Below are 14,462 nucleotides of genomic sequence, written 5' to 3'. Positions count from 1 at the left end.
GGGCAGAGCGGCGGATGTGATCTATATGGAATTCAGTAAGGCGTTCGACAAGGTTCCCCATGGGAGGCTGGTTGGCAAGGTTAGATCTCATGGAATACATGGAGAATTAACCATTTGGATACAGAATTGGCTCAAAGTTATAAGACAGAGGGTGGTGGTGGAGGGTTGCTTTTCAGATTGGAGTCCTGTGACCAGTGGAGTGCCACAAGGATTGGTGCTGGGTCCACTAGTTATTTATATAAATGATTTGGATGTGAGCATAAGAGGTATAGTTATTAAGTTTGCAAATGATACTAGAATTGGAGGTGTAGTGGACAGTGAAGAAGATTACCTCAGATTACAACGAGATCTCGATCAGATGGGCCAATGGGCTGAGGAAAGGCAGATGGAGTTTAAGTTAAATAAATGCGAGGTGCTGCACTTTGGGAAAGCAAATCTTAGCAGGATTTATACACTTAATGGTAAGGTGCTAGGGAGTGTTGCTGAACGAAGAGACCTTGGAGTGGAGGTTCGTAGCTCTGTGAAAGTGGAGTTGCAGGTAGATAGGATAGTTAAGAAGGCGTTTGGTATGCTTTCTACTATTGGTCAGAGTATTGAGTACAGGAGTTGGGAGGTCGTATTGCAGCTGTATAAGACATTGGTTAGGCCACTTTTGGTCTGGTCCTATTAGAAGGATGTTGTGAAATTTGAAATGGTTCAGAAAAGATTTACAAGGATGTTGCCAGGGTTGGAGGATTTGAGCTATCAGGAAAGGTTGAATAGGCTGGGGCTGTTTTCCCTGGAGTGTTGGAGGCTGAGGGGTGACCTTATAGTGGTTTATAAAATCATGAGGGGCATGGATAGGATAAATAGACAAAGTCTCTTCCCTGGAGTTCGGGAGTCCAGAACTGGAGGGCATAGGTTTAGGATGAGAGAGGAATGATATAAAAGAGACCTAAGGGGCAACTTTTTCATGCAGAGGGTGGTACATGTATGGAATGAGATGGAGGCTAGTACGATTGCAACATTTAAAAGGCATCTGGATGGATATATGAATAGGAAGGGTTTGGAGGGATATGCGCCGAGTGCTGACAGGTGGGACTAGATTGGGTTGGGATATCTGGTCGGCATAGATATGTTGGACCAAAAGGATCTGTTCCTGTGCTGCACATCTGTATGACTTTAAATGAAAAATGTGCAACTTCCACATAGAAAGGAAAATTGAATTTTTGCTCAAAACTGTTAAAATGCATTTGACTTATAAATCAACAAAATATATTAATCAATAAAAAGGGGAATTTGGAACAACATGACACAATAATGCACTGTAAATTCAAGAACAGTTTTCGTTTGAATAGCATGCATCGGACAAAGAAAGTTGACAAGCTGAAGGCGGTTTTGAAAGCACAGCGGGTAAGATCTGCACTGAAACGTCATTTCACTTTTGCCATCTACTGGCAAACACAAAAAAATCATTCACAGATGGTGAAGTAGTCAAAGAAACAGAGATTGTGGTCGCTGACTCTTTATTCAAAGACTTTACGAACAAACAGCATACAAGAGCATGTCACTTGATGGAAAGCAGCAAGGCAAGCAGAATTTTTCTCCAGACATCTTTCAGCAACTATAGACGACCTGAAGGTTTGTAAATGCTTTACACTGCAGTTGGATGAATTCACTGACATGACTGACAAAGCCCAGCTGTTTGTTTGTTTGTTTTTGTGTACCCTGTATATGGTTTTTAAGGTTATAATAACTAAAAATGATCAATTTCCCACCCTTTAGCCCCTCAAAGAAAGAATAAATGGTGAGGATATCTAAAATAATTCAAAAGGTATGTACTTGAGAAAAACATTCCAATCAGAAACTGGTTTCCATAATAACTAATGGTGCATCATCCATGCTTGGTGTAAATGTTTGTTGCATCTTATATCTTGCACAAATGATCCTGATTTCCTCTGTTTTGCCAATATCCAATTCAAAACCCACCAGCAGCATTAGTGAGCAAGTTAATAAAATTGTTAAGATTACAAACTTGACTTCATCAAGAGCCCTTCAATATGACTTGTTTAAATCCTTAGTTAATGTTGCCTACGGTGAACTGTTGCTCCATGCAGATATGAAGTGGTTAAGGGAAGGTCCTGCAAAGAAGTTTAGATCTGATCCCTGAAATCATAATTTTTCTTTAATCAAGGAATGAAGTACGCAACAAGCTATCAAATTGCTTCAGTTCCTAACAGATGTAACACTGAAATTGAATGAGCTGAATTGTGAATTACAGGGACAGCATAGAGACTTGGCACATGTGACCAGTTCTCTTAATGCATTCAAGTTGAAACTGGGTCTGTGACACTCCCAATTAAAAAACAAAACACCGCAATACTTCAAGTTTGGAGAAACTAATAGAAAAAAAAATCAAAGACAAAAGAAAACTGGTTCTAACCAGAAAACTTCTGTGTATACCTAAGGAAGTGAGTAGAGGATTTCACCAGGCAATTTCAGGAATTAGATGTGATGAAACAAATTGTCATGATTGTCTTAAATCCACTCCTTCAAGCAGAAATTGGTGGGTTGGCTACCAAATTCCATTTGATGTTTGATCAACAAAGCAGTGAAGTTGTAATGGAGATAATTACTATACAAGATGATATTCAAGGGACAGCAATTTTTGAGGACTCTTAAACAGAGAAATATACCAATTCCTAATATACCTGTGTTTTTAAAGTAAAGGCTTACTTTGACCTCACATACCTCTGTGAGGTAGCATTCCCCCAAATGAAGATAAACAAGTTAATCTCTTGCATCCACTTGACAGATATCCATATGATCACTGCATATGACTAGCAATTACAACCCAGACTTCAAGGCACTGGTAGACGATGTGAAGTCACAGATGTTACAAAAGCTTGGTGAGTAGAGGACAAAATTAATATTTATATATACTTGGTTTCAAATTTTTATAGAACTAAAAATAATTGTTTATTCTATTTTTTCTTTGGGGTAGATCTTGGATTGCATTTAAATTCAAAAGCGATCTTGTTCTTCAAATGGTTGGAGACCACTGATCTAGACCCTGGATACATTCTTTCAACAAAATTAACACACTTTATCACAGACTTACAACAAAACAATCTGTGCAGGTGATGCACATTCTGTTATTTATGGACAATAACTATTTCAAATTTATTTGTAAATTGAATGTCAATAATACAGCAGGAACTGTATGTATCAGATGTATTAGACGATAGTTGAACTGCACATTCATTCCTCTATCACATAGGCACAGCAAAACTGAAAACTTACTGAATGCTTTTAAAATAGTTGTCTTAAGTCAAGATTTTGAGAATAAGACATGAATTACAACTTGATATTAAGTAATTTAGCGACAAAAACAAAACATATAAACCTGAAATTTAGCCACACAGCTAGAGCTGCAGAAGTTGTACAGTTTTCCGTCAGGCATTGTGGCTTGATATTGAGGCAAAGCACTTCTTTTACAAAAGTGGCAAGATCCCATACCTAAAACAAGATGACCAAAACTTCTGTGAGATTTCAATGTGCAACATGACCTCACTGTAAATAATTATAAAATCATAACCATAGCACTAAATATCTATCAAATATGTGCCCATTTCTGCTTCATGCAGAACATGCCAGAACATTTTGGCAAGAACACGTCAGGTTGACCTTCAATTTTGATTCATTATTAGAAATAAAGAGCTAGAAGGTTGAAAGCATATGATCAACCAGGAAAAGGCACCAAGAAATTCTGGAAAACTGTTTCAGTGGGCTATGATATGCCAAACATAGGACTATAAAAGGTTTATAAAGCATGAGGAGATATAGCATATCTTGTAAAAGATTGCATACTCTGCAAAAGGTGAGGCTGAGATAATAGCCTGAAGAGTTAGTGGTAAGAAATACTGGTAAATAAGACACAATTTAAGATTAGATGAAAATTGGAAAACTTGGAGGTGAGCTTGGAATAACAAGCAACAATATGTTATTTGACAAGGCTAGGGATTTCAGCTGAATCCAATCCTGATTTCATTCAATGCACTTAGTAGGGATGTCCAAAACGTTTGTTTAAACAAGTCTTTTGACTGTCTTTCATAGAGGACTGAAGAACAAATATAAGGAATTAAGGTACAAATGACAAAAGGAATGTTTCAGTTGTGAAGTAATAGCAATATGGGTGCCTCTGCACTCTCGGGACAACAACTGTTCAAGACAGCAACTCATCACCTTCTGCAGGCAATTAGGAATGGGGAATAAATGCTGACTTATTCAGTGACATCTTCATTCGATGAATAAATAAAACAAATACATGGAATTAATAAAAAAAAATCTACACAAAGAATTTGAGTTACTTGAAGTACTTGACCTTAGGACCATTTTACAGACAGCTAATGTTTAGGTTAGTCTTTTTCAATTAATTCTTTTGAAACTGATAGCCAATTTTTATTGCTTTCATATTTTAAAGTATTGGAATTACACTTTTTTTCCTCAACTTCCTCTAAACATGGAACAGTATTGTTTAACAATAATTTATTTGTTTTGTGCTGATCCATATAATTTTAAACAAGCAAACATTACCTGTGAAGTACAAGGACATTTAAGACTTGGATGTTATACACTGCTAGTAGATTAAGCTGTAATATAAGAGGGGCTGCAGTTTGGACAAACCAGCAATAGGCTTTACTAAAGAGTGATCAGGAACAGGGATGTGGCATACATTTCTATTCTGGATTAGTGGTGCTGGAAGAGCACAGCAGTTCAGGCAGCATCTGAGGAGCAGCTGAACTGCTGTGTTCTTCCAGCACCACTAATCCAGAATCTGGTTTCCAGCATCTGCAGTCATTGTTTTTACCCATATATTTCTATTCCCAAGCTCAAGGAACAATAATACCAGTTCTATTCTTCAACTGAGAACATCATTGACAAAGAGTCACTATGGATTCATTGTGATTAAAATTATTATTTGTTCAGTGGGAAATTAGTTTTTATTTTAAGCTATTAGGAATGAAATTGCAAACCAACTCACTTTACACAATTGGACTAACTGAAGAACTACTGTTAAAATATATTAATGCCCCTATTCAACAAATTATATAAAACAAGCTAAACAATTTCTCATTTTTAAATTATTTCACCCAAAAGTATAACAGAATAAATATAGTGCAGTATTAGTTGCTTCTATAGACTAAATATAATTGAAATATTAAACACAACATGCATTGCAACAGCAGTTTGCACAACAGAAAATTGTCTCAAAGTAGATAACTTTAGGCTAGCAAAATAACAGATGAAATGTAAGAGGGTTAGAGAGAAAAGGCGTACTATTCAAAGTATAATCAAAGAGGAGAGCTTTGATGTTCTGGCAAAGGGAGAGGGGTGTGGTAAGTCAGTGAAAGCTAGAGAGAATTTCTGAACCACTGTAGTGGCTAAATGAGTCATTATTTTATTGGTATGAGAAACATGGTGCATACAAAGAAGCAAGGCAAGAAGAGATCATCAACAACAGCATGAGGCTATGAATAAACATGAAATTGAGGATTAAAAGTTTGAACTTAACTTGTTGGAACATAGGAAACTTCAAGAAGATTGAGCAAGCAGCATGTAAATGAGAATGTTGTGCTTTGAAAGAGTTTAAGCTTGCAGTAGATGGCTAGGTAATGTTTGCTTGTTTAAAATTATATGGATCAGCACAAAACTCCAAGTTGAAGTGAAGTTTTATGCAAGCGTGAAAGGGGAAATGTTAGAGGTTCAGGCAGTGAAGTTGTAGAGTTGGAAAGCAGCAATGAATGATCTGATTGTTTATTGACCTGCCCTCACATCAATGTTGTCCACATTAGAATTCAGGTTTAGTGAAAATTTGCAGGTGATTTAATTAAGATAAACTCTTGAAGTAAAACTATTATGTTGATGGAAGCTCCAAGGTCACAGACAAAGTTCAGTCACTGAAGTGTTTTTGATACTGCAATTAATGGTGAATCTATTATGTTCAGAAGGGAAAGGTTAATTAACTTCTCACAGGTGATATGCACCTTTTTGATTTCCAACAACATACTTTGTATAATTGAAAACATAGAACTATAACCATGGGAAACGTCACATAACTCAAATGTAACAAAAGCTGTACATGTCAGATTCATGCAGATGCCGTAATCTTCATTAACTTCATTGAAAATAATCTTTCCATACTATGTATCTTATTCTGAATTCCCTCTAATAAGCAAATAGTTAAAACACTGCAAGAATAAAGAACACTCACAACTACAAGACCTCCTTCTACTATGATTATTTAAAATTGAGCAGTTCATGAGTACAACACTCCAAATAATTTAGTTACATCTTAATTAAACAAAATGATCTACATCAAATAATTTCACAACATAATTTTGATTTTAAAGATTAAACTTATTAAACAAACCCTTGTGATTCTGCACTCATTATTTCACATTAGGTGAATGCATGAACAAAATATAATATCTTAAGGTTGTCTGATGCAAAATGTAGTAATAAACTAAAAGGCACAACTACATTAGCCAACATAAATAGCACATACAAAAATGACACAAAGTTGCCGTTTTACCTGTTGGCTTTGGGCATCTTGTTTTGTGTACAGACATGCAAGCAACCGAACAGTATGCTTCAATATTCCCACCAGCTTCTACACGCTGAGTCATGTCAAAGCTTCTACATGGAGTTCTGCATGCTGTGCAGGGAATTATTTTACTGCTTCTCTAAAAGCAAGGTAAAATATTTAAGTTGAAGTGGTAAAGTCTTTAAATCGAGCCAACAGTATTTATTTGATTTATTACTGAAGTTATAGTTTAACTGATTAAAATTCTGAAAAGAAAGAAATATTTTAGATAGCCATGAGGCAACTAGAAAGGAAGCAATTCTGATCGAGTAAAATTCAGAATTTTTAACCGTGAGGAACTAAAATATAGTTCAGGAAAAGTTGGTGATTCAATAAGGTGCTGACTTTGAAACACAGAACAAGAAAACCAATATTTTACCTTGTATGAAAATGTAGCTTGATTCACTCAGAGCAGCAGTGAGGAAGCCACATGTAGCCTAAACATGCCTAGCTCAAAGAAGTGTGAGGTAGCGAAGGAATTGCTCCCCTAATTGAGTGCAGTGGCATACTGGTAGTGTCATTAGACTAGTAATCCAGAATCCCAGACTTGGGATGTGGTTAGGATCCCATCATGGCAGATGGTGAACATAAATCTAGATTTTAAAAAGCTAGCTAAGGTGGCCATATAACTGTAGTCAATTTTTGTAAAATCCCATCCGGTTCAGTAATGTCCTTTAAAAGAGGAAATCTGCTATCCAAAGTCTGGCCTACATGTGACTCCAGACCCACAACAATGATTAACTGTTCAAGGGCAAAAAATGCTGGCTCTGCTGGTGATGCTTTTCATGAGATGTAAACAAAAATATTTTTTTTTTGCTACTGATCGCTATCTACGGATCTTCTGTATAATAGTAAATGTGATGAATTGCAGGTATGGCCATGAACAGAAATAACACTGTCAAAAGAATCAAATGATTGGAGAGAGAAAGATCTGATTGTAACTTTCTCCAAATAACATTTTTTGAGATATTAGGAACTATCAGAAATAAGTTGTGAATGTTTCCTTCCCTTCTGCATGAATTGGTGGAAGAGGGAAAAAAATACCTAGCCTAAAGCTATAATTTCCATACTTACAAATTCAAGAACTAGTTGAAAAGAATACATTACACAAGGAACAACAGAGCATTCATAATAACACCATTAACTTTGATCATTTAGCCACAAAGAAGCAGCCTCAGCCCCTTACTTTAATAACTGAGTGTAACCATATTGTCACTTGCCAAAAGGTTTACAGTCGTAAAAAAAAGATTTCTCAAATTAAACATCTGACAGATGTATTGAGCTCTTCTGCAAATATTTGCCAAGTTTCTACACCAATAATTATAAGCCATTTGTAATTAGCTCTAAGTTGCCATGGTCCTACCGGCTGCTCTCTCATTAGAGATAAACAACTAGTGGTGGTTTAACAGAGTGTCATCATGCTTCAGGAGAGGGGAGAGGTTGAGAAGGACAGTCCTACGTGGTAACTTCAGCCACTGCAGGAAATGAACCCATACTGTTGGCATTGCTACAGTGCAACCAGCCGTCTAGCCAACTGAGCTAATCGACCCCCAATTAGCTTTAGAATATAAATTATAAAGGATTATTAGATACATTTGTCAGTTAACAGATACAAAGCAGGATACAAATTACCTGTTTAAAATCATTTAGGCACCTGGAGCTACAGAATCTTTTATGATGGCCATCATGGAAAAGGAAGTGGTTTCCAGATCCTTTATTATAACAGTATATCCCACACTGGTCACAGCAGTTCATTACAAGTCCATTGGCTTGTCTATATTTGTTGAAACAAACATCACTGCAAAGTTTGTGGACGAAATTCTTAAAGCTTACTTCATGTCGAATCTATAAAAGAAATGTGAATTGATATATAGGTTGCACCCTTGTAAATTACCAGCCAAGTTGTGAATATTTAAGGGAATATACATTAATTAAGAATTATTTCCTTAACTGCTTTTCATTGCTCCCATCAATTAAATCTTTCAGTTGAGTTCCACAATCTAAGTGATGTAACTGTCCTTTGTATACATGTAGCTTGCTCTGTTCAGATTTTGGATGTTTGGCAGGGACTTGGCCCTCCTGAGAAAAGTGGTGGGAAGATAGCAGAAAGGATAAATAATTGAGCAGGTTGGTACCAGGGAGATTCCTGCCACTTCAGAAATCAGTGCTGGGTGGGCAAGTGCATGCTCAACCTTCCTGATGGATTAGAGGCACAGGATTGAGGGTGCAGAGGGAAGGCTGCTGAAAGACATCCCCAGTCTTTGCCTCTGATTCCACTTTACTCTTGACCTCCAACCTAATATCGTCTTGCTGTTCAACCAGCAGTCTGGGCATTTAAAGTGATGCAGCCATTCAGAAGGGCTGTCAGTCTCTGATTGGCTGGCAGCTGAGGTTAGGTTGAATATTGCTGTCGTGGCACAGGATTAGCAGAGAAGCCAGCCACTAGGTGCCTGATTGGCTCTTGATTTGGTACGAGCTGAGTGTAATCTACCCCTACACTTAGAAGAAACACAAACTCAAAGAGAGGGAAATCACCATCCTTAATTCTGGTTCTCAAACTAAATACAGAACCATATCACGTTCTGTTTACTCTTCTTCACAACCTCCTTCATTACAAGTTTATTAACTGACTCTTTCACAGTGCCCAAAACAATATCTAAAACAGCCCATTCCTTAGTTGATTCCTTGATATACTGACCTAGAAACCAGATTTCAACGTATTTCAGGAAAGAAATCCTCCACAGTAACACTGCAATTTGTCAGCCTGGTGGCACAGCGGTCAGCATTGTCGCCTCACAGTGCCAGGGATCTGGGTTTGATTCCAACCTTGGGCGATTGTGTGGAGTTTGCATGCTATTCCTGTATTTAGGTGGGTTCCGCTGGGTCTCCGATTTGCTCCCACAGTCCAAAGATGTGCAGGTTAGGTGGATTAGCCATAGTAAATGCAGGTTTGGGTTTGGGAGGGATTTTATTCTATGATTCAATTTGGTTTGCTCACCCTGTATGATTGGAGTCTCCTCTGATCACTGCACTATCTTTGTTACATGCACCTCTAATTCCCTGAATTATATTCCACTTGACACTCAAACTACTGGAAGGCACCATTTTAACTACTTCCAGTCATATTACTGAAAACAGCTTTGTCCCAAAGCTTTCCATCTTGCACTCCTCAGGACAAATGCAGGACAATTTATGGCATAGGAGGAGAAGAGTGAGATTGGCAAGTTGACTATGATTGTTTTTCCAACAGCAACCGTTTGGCATATATTTGAATCATCGGTTCTACACGCTTCCAAGACATTAATAAAAGTGCATGGCTTAGACATACTACTTTTGATGGCAGAGAACATGTCCCTAACACATGAACATATACTCAATTTATTGCCTGCCAGAATGACAGTATGAGCTTGATGGTTGTTCAACTGCCAAATTGCAGAATCCCATCTAACTGTAGATATTTTGGTTTTGGAAATGTGGTCAACTTGCCCATACATCATAAGCATAGGAATTTCAGTGCTGCTTGTGTGATGCTAGGTATACAGACCATAAGCCCAAAGGATTAGCTGATTAATCAAACAACACGTCCCTCTGGTTGCTTGTCATAGACAGAATACAGACTGTACTCAACATCCTGCACTTGTAAAGCCCAAAAACTGTCTATAGTTAGATTGGATTCCCTTCTCAAGGGCAATTAGGGATAGGCAACTACTGCTGATCTGTCCAGTAATGCCAGAAATTCCAGAAAATTAACATTAACCCAGACACCAAAACCAAATCAGCAGCGAAGCAATGTCTGGTATATAATCAGAATTCACGAATTATAGAGTAACATAATAAATCATTTAACTATGGAAAGCCGCATTTTTATTGCCCTTGAGAAAGTGATGATAAGCTGCTTTCTTGAATCGCTGCAATACATGTGCTCTGGGTTGATCCAGAGTGCTGCTGGGGAGGATTTTGGAGGACTTCAACTTTTGGATAGTAGAATCCTGTCCAAATAGTTTGTGAAAGTACTATTTTAAATACTCAATTTCAATCAAACTCACCATAGTACCTAGTGACAAAAGGCTTCTTCATTCCAAAACCTCTGTCCCCATGTTCTTGTCTCTCTTTTCAACCTCCATTACCACACTCAAACACATTCAGTAGGCCCTCTTCAAAATCTTCCTATTGTTGGCTGGCCAACCCACTAAGACTTTGAGCCTGTTGCCCATCCACCCAAGGCAGTCAGATCCCAGCATGACATGGGCTTTGCAGTTCTATGCTCCCCCCACCTTCAGAAACCTGCCAAAACTCAGACTCTATTGCTTGCCCTTCCCACCTTTCCTGTCAAAACTCTGGCTCTATTTCTTCTCTGTAGTCAGTTTGAGAATATGGCTATTCTACAGCCCCCAGCCCGCCAAACCAACTTAAGACTTGGGCTTTGCTTCACCCCTCTCTTCACTGGTCTGCTGCCTTTGCAACTCCACCAAATGGCCATCATCAAAGCAGGATTTCCCACGAGTGGCAGCTCTACCAAACCTGACCCCGGTCTCGTAATTGGGTGAGATTTCTCAGACTTTCTGAGATTCTCTCCTTCCTGCTTTGGTCAAGTTGGTGGAAGCTTGAGGGCAGCTGAAGCTCGGAAAAAAATTAAAAGTCGAGATTCTACCATCCGAAGTCGAAGTTCTCCAAAGGTACTCTGAAATTATAACAGCACTGTGGGTTGACCCACAGCACATGCACTGCAGTGATTCAAGAAGGCAGCTTATCACCACTTTCTCAAAGGCAGTTAGGAACGGGCAATAAATGTGGCCAGCCAATAATGCCTATGTTCCACTACACAATTTTTAACAAAACTGGCAGAAACATCTAATCACTAAAAGAATAAGTACAATGGATCTCTCTTCTCCTTACAGGTGAAGGCTGATATGACTTAATAGAGGTATTTAATATTCTGAATGATCTTGGCAGCAATAGGTATGTGTACAAAAGCAGAAACTAAAGATGTTGATTATTAGATGGTCACTGAATAAAATAAGATGGAAGCAAAAAAGAGCAGTACAGATGCTCTAGACAGGATAAGGATGAGACAAGGGCAGAGTGCCATGTCAAGGGTTGGGTGATAGAAACAAAGAGACAGCCTTGACTGACAATCATGGGAAACCTTGGATCAATAAAAGCAATGCCTGATGCATGTACTGCAGGAACTAAGTAAAGTGATGCCAAGTCAAATGTTTAACATGCAACTGTAAGTCCACAAGATTGGAGCTGGATGTGTATGTGATTTGGAGTGTATATAAATAACGAGCTCTTGTGGCTTTTCAGAATATTATCTTAAATTGGCTAAGGCTGGCTCTCTCTCCATGTGATTAAGTAAATGATTAATAACTACCTGAGTGTCCTGGCGGTTTGTTAAATCACACCAAAACAGTCACCATGACATCAAAAAGGGAATCTAGAAGAAACCACTTTGCTACAGTGCAAGAGTGTGGAACTTGCTATCACGGGAAATACATATCTATTTGAAGCATAACTGCATAACCTCATGTGGTGACAGGACAGAGGACGAGCAAAACAAAGATAGAGAATGCTAGAGAAACTCAGCAGATCTGACAGCATCTATGGAGAGAGAACCAAAGTTAATGTTTCAGTCTGGTATGATTCTTCTTCAGAACAGGGTTTGATAGAACAGGACTTGACATTAGGGCCTAGTCAAACTGTTCCCGTTCATAAGAAGATAAAGAACCAGAAGTTGCAGTTTTAAAGTGCTTTGCAAAAGAAACAATCACATAGGTGTAGTTCAGGATAGGAATGCAGTGCCTAGAAGTGAAGGAGGCAAGGTGAATTGAGACATACAAGACAGCACTGGATGATTATTTAAACTGAAATGAAGTGAAGGGTTATGGGGAAAAGGCAGGAATTTGGTATGGAGTCAAAATGCTCAGAGAGCTGGGCCTGATGTGAAAGGCCAATTGGCCTCCTTCTACACAGTAACATTGAGGGAGAAGATAGATTCTATGCTTATTGAAGAGAAAAATTGGGAGGAGGCTTGGGCAGCACATAAACACTGGCATGGAGTGGATGACATGTTTCTGTGTTGAGTTTAATTTTAATTGAGAGAAAACAGATTACACATTGAACAAATCAGTCGAAATCTATTGTGTTTATCTGACATGTAAAAAAATGTAAACATCTAGGAAAAAATAGCATACCTCAGTCATTTTGCCACAAATGGTACATTTCCCATAATTTCCTTGGGTAACGTGACTTGTATGTGCTGGAGTTTTCTGTTTTTCTTCATAAAATGATAGGCAGGACGTACTGCAAAATTCCTGGAAGGTTTCACTGGAATCCACTTGTGCAACAATTGTTCCCTTCATATTAGTTATCTCTCTGTGAAACAGGATAACAAGTCTCAATATTATCTAATAAGCATTTTACAAAAACCATTAGAAACAAAATGTTTGTGGAGGAATAAATGGTCTCAAAAGAAACAATTTTTTTTTGTGCTCCAGCAAATACATTTTTAAATAAACTGTTTTCAATTTTGTTTTTATAATATAAAATCTGGTTTATCCTTCAAGCCAAAGATGACAATGTTTATCATGTGAGCTGTTTTCTAGGGTTCTGCTTGGTATATGATTGACCGCCAAGATTGGCGTGTGCTGTTTTGTAGGGTTCTGTTTTAAAAGGTCAGTGAATGCCAGGTGTTTCTGAGTTTGGGACTTCCTTTCCTTAGACTTTCTTTTTCTGATATGTTTTCCCTTTCAAGGACACCACATTGTTTTTATTTGGTTGGATGGGTGCAGTGATCTTGCATGAATTTCTCCAAGGACTTTTGAAGTCGATTTCAAAACTCGTGCGAAGCCTTCAGGAACTGACTAAAAACTATTAGCTCAATTTTCAGGTGAAACTATTTAAATTATTTGAACAGTACAAACTGTTTTTGTCAAACATAAAAATCAGTCCCACTGTCACTAGCCCTGAACTGTTTACAAATGCAACCTAAAAGGACTTCGAGTGTTGGATACAATTTTAAACTAGAATTTCTAATCAATAGAATTGATCCATTACATATTTTGGTATTTAAAGTACTTTAAATGGGCGGCACGGTGGCACAGTGGTTAGCACTGCTGCCTCACAGCGGCAGAGACCCGGGTTCAATTCCCGCCTCAGGCGACTGACTGTGTGGAGTTTGCACGTTCTCCCCGTGTCTGCGTGGGTTTCCTCCGGGTGCTCTGGTTTCCAAATAATTTTAAATTTAATTAATTGGACTATTATACTAGTTTTAGTGTTTTTCCCATAAATACCGTGATTCTTGCAGATTGGTCCTGTCTTATCAATGAAGCACCCTCTCCTGTGCTATCACACCCCTCTTATAATTAGTAATTATTGGTAAACACTTTTTACTGGCAGTCCACCTCCAGTGTGAGGTCACTAAATATGTGGCATTAAAAAAGGACAAATTTGAAACTTACGAAGATGAATCATCTTTTTGGAGGTAAACATTATACATTCTTATAAAGCACAACTCACTATCCATGGCAATGGGGTTGGAGCTTGCTATTTGTAAACATCAGTAAGCATAGGGGCATGGAGTCATAGAGATATACAGCACAAAATCAAACCCTTCAGTCCAACTCGTCCATGCCGACCAGATATATGTTGTGTTCAAACAAGAAAAATAAACCAGCTTATGTATCCAAGTATAGCAAAAGCAAACAAAGTTTTTGAATATTTAGAGTTAATGAGCAAAGCAATTAGTATTCCTATTGTTTTAACAAACTTTGTTCAATAAATTAACTAGGTGCTTACTGACTCGGATAGAAAAGAAAAATGGAATCTTTACATTTCT

At 37.9% G+C, this 14,462-nt stretch overlaps 1 protein-coding gene across 3 annotated transcripts in view; it reads right to left on the bottom strand.

Annotated features, from left to right (window-relative positions):
- Positions 1-14,462, bottom strand: part of zmym2 (zinc finger, MYM-type 2) — a 153,803-nt gene that overhangs the window by 76,395 nt on the left and 62,946 nt on the right. For all 3 annotated transcript variants that reach the window (XR_015757444.1, XM_087988156.1, XM_087988157.1), the window contains exons 6-9: positions 12,820-13,000; positions 8,258-8,470; positions 6,575-6,725; positions 3,386-3,498 (exon numbers count right to left, since the gene is read on the bottom strand). Coding sequence is in view for 2 of the 3 variants with exons in the window: in XM_087988156.1 (XP_087844282.1) it covers positions 3,386-3,498; positions 6,575-6,725; positions 8,258-8,470; positions 12,820-13,000 (658 nt within the window). In the remaining variant the exon portion in view is untranslated. The remainder of the gene's footprint in view (positions 1-3,385; positions 3,499-6,574; positions 6,726-8,257; positions 8,471-12,819; positions 13,001-14,462) is intronic.

Source organism: Chiloscyllium plagiosum, unplaced genomic scaffold, assembly GCF_037043375.1.
Source record: "Chiloscyllium plagiosum isolate Xiang-an unplaced genomic scaffold, Cpla_swu_hap1 HiC_scaffold_6, whole genome shotgun sequence".
Classification (NCBI taxonomy): Eukaryota; Metazoa; Chordata; class Chondrichthyes; order Orectolobiformes; family Hemiscylliidae; genus Chiloscyllium; species Chiloscyllium plagiosum.
The sequence above is the reverse complement of the archived record's forward strand: the minus strand, read 5'-3'. Positions and strand labels throughout refer to the sequence as shown.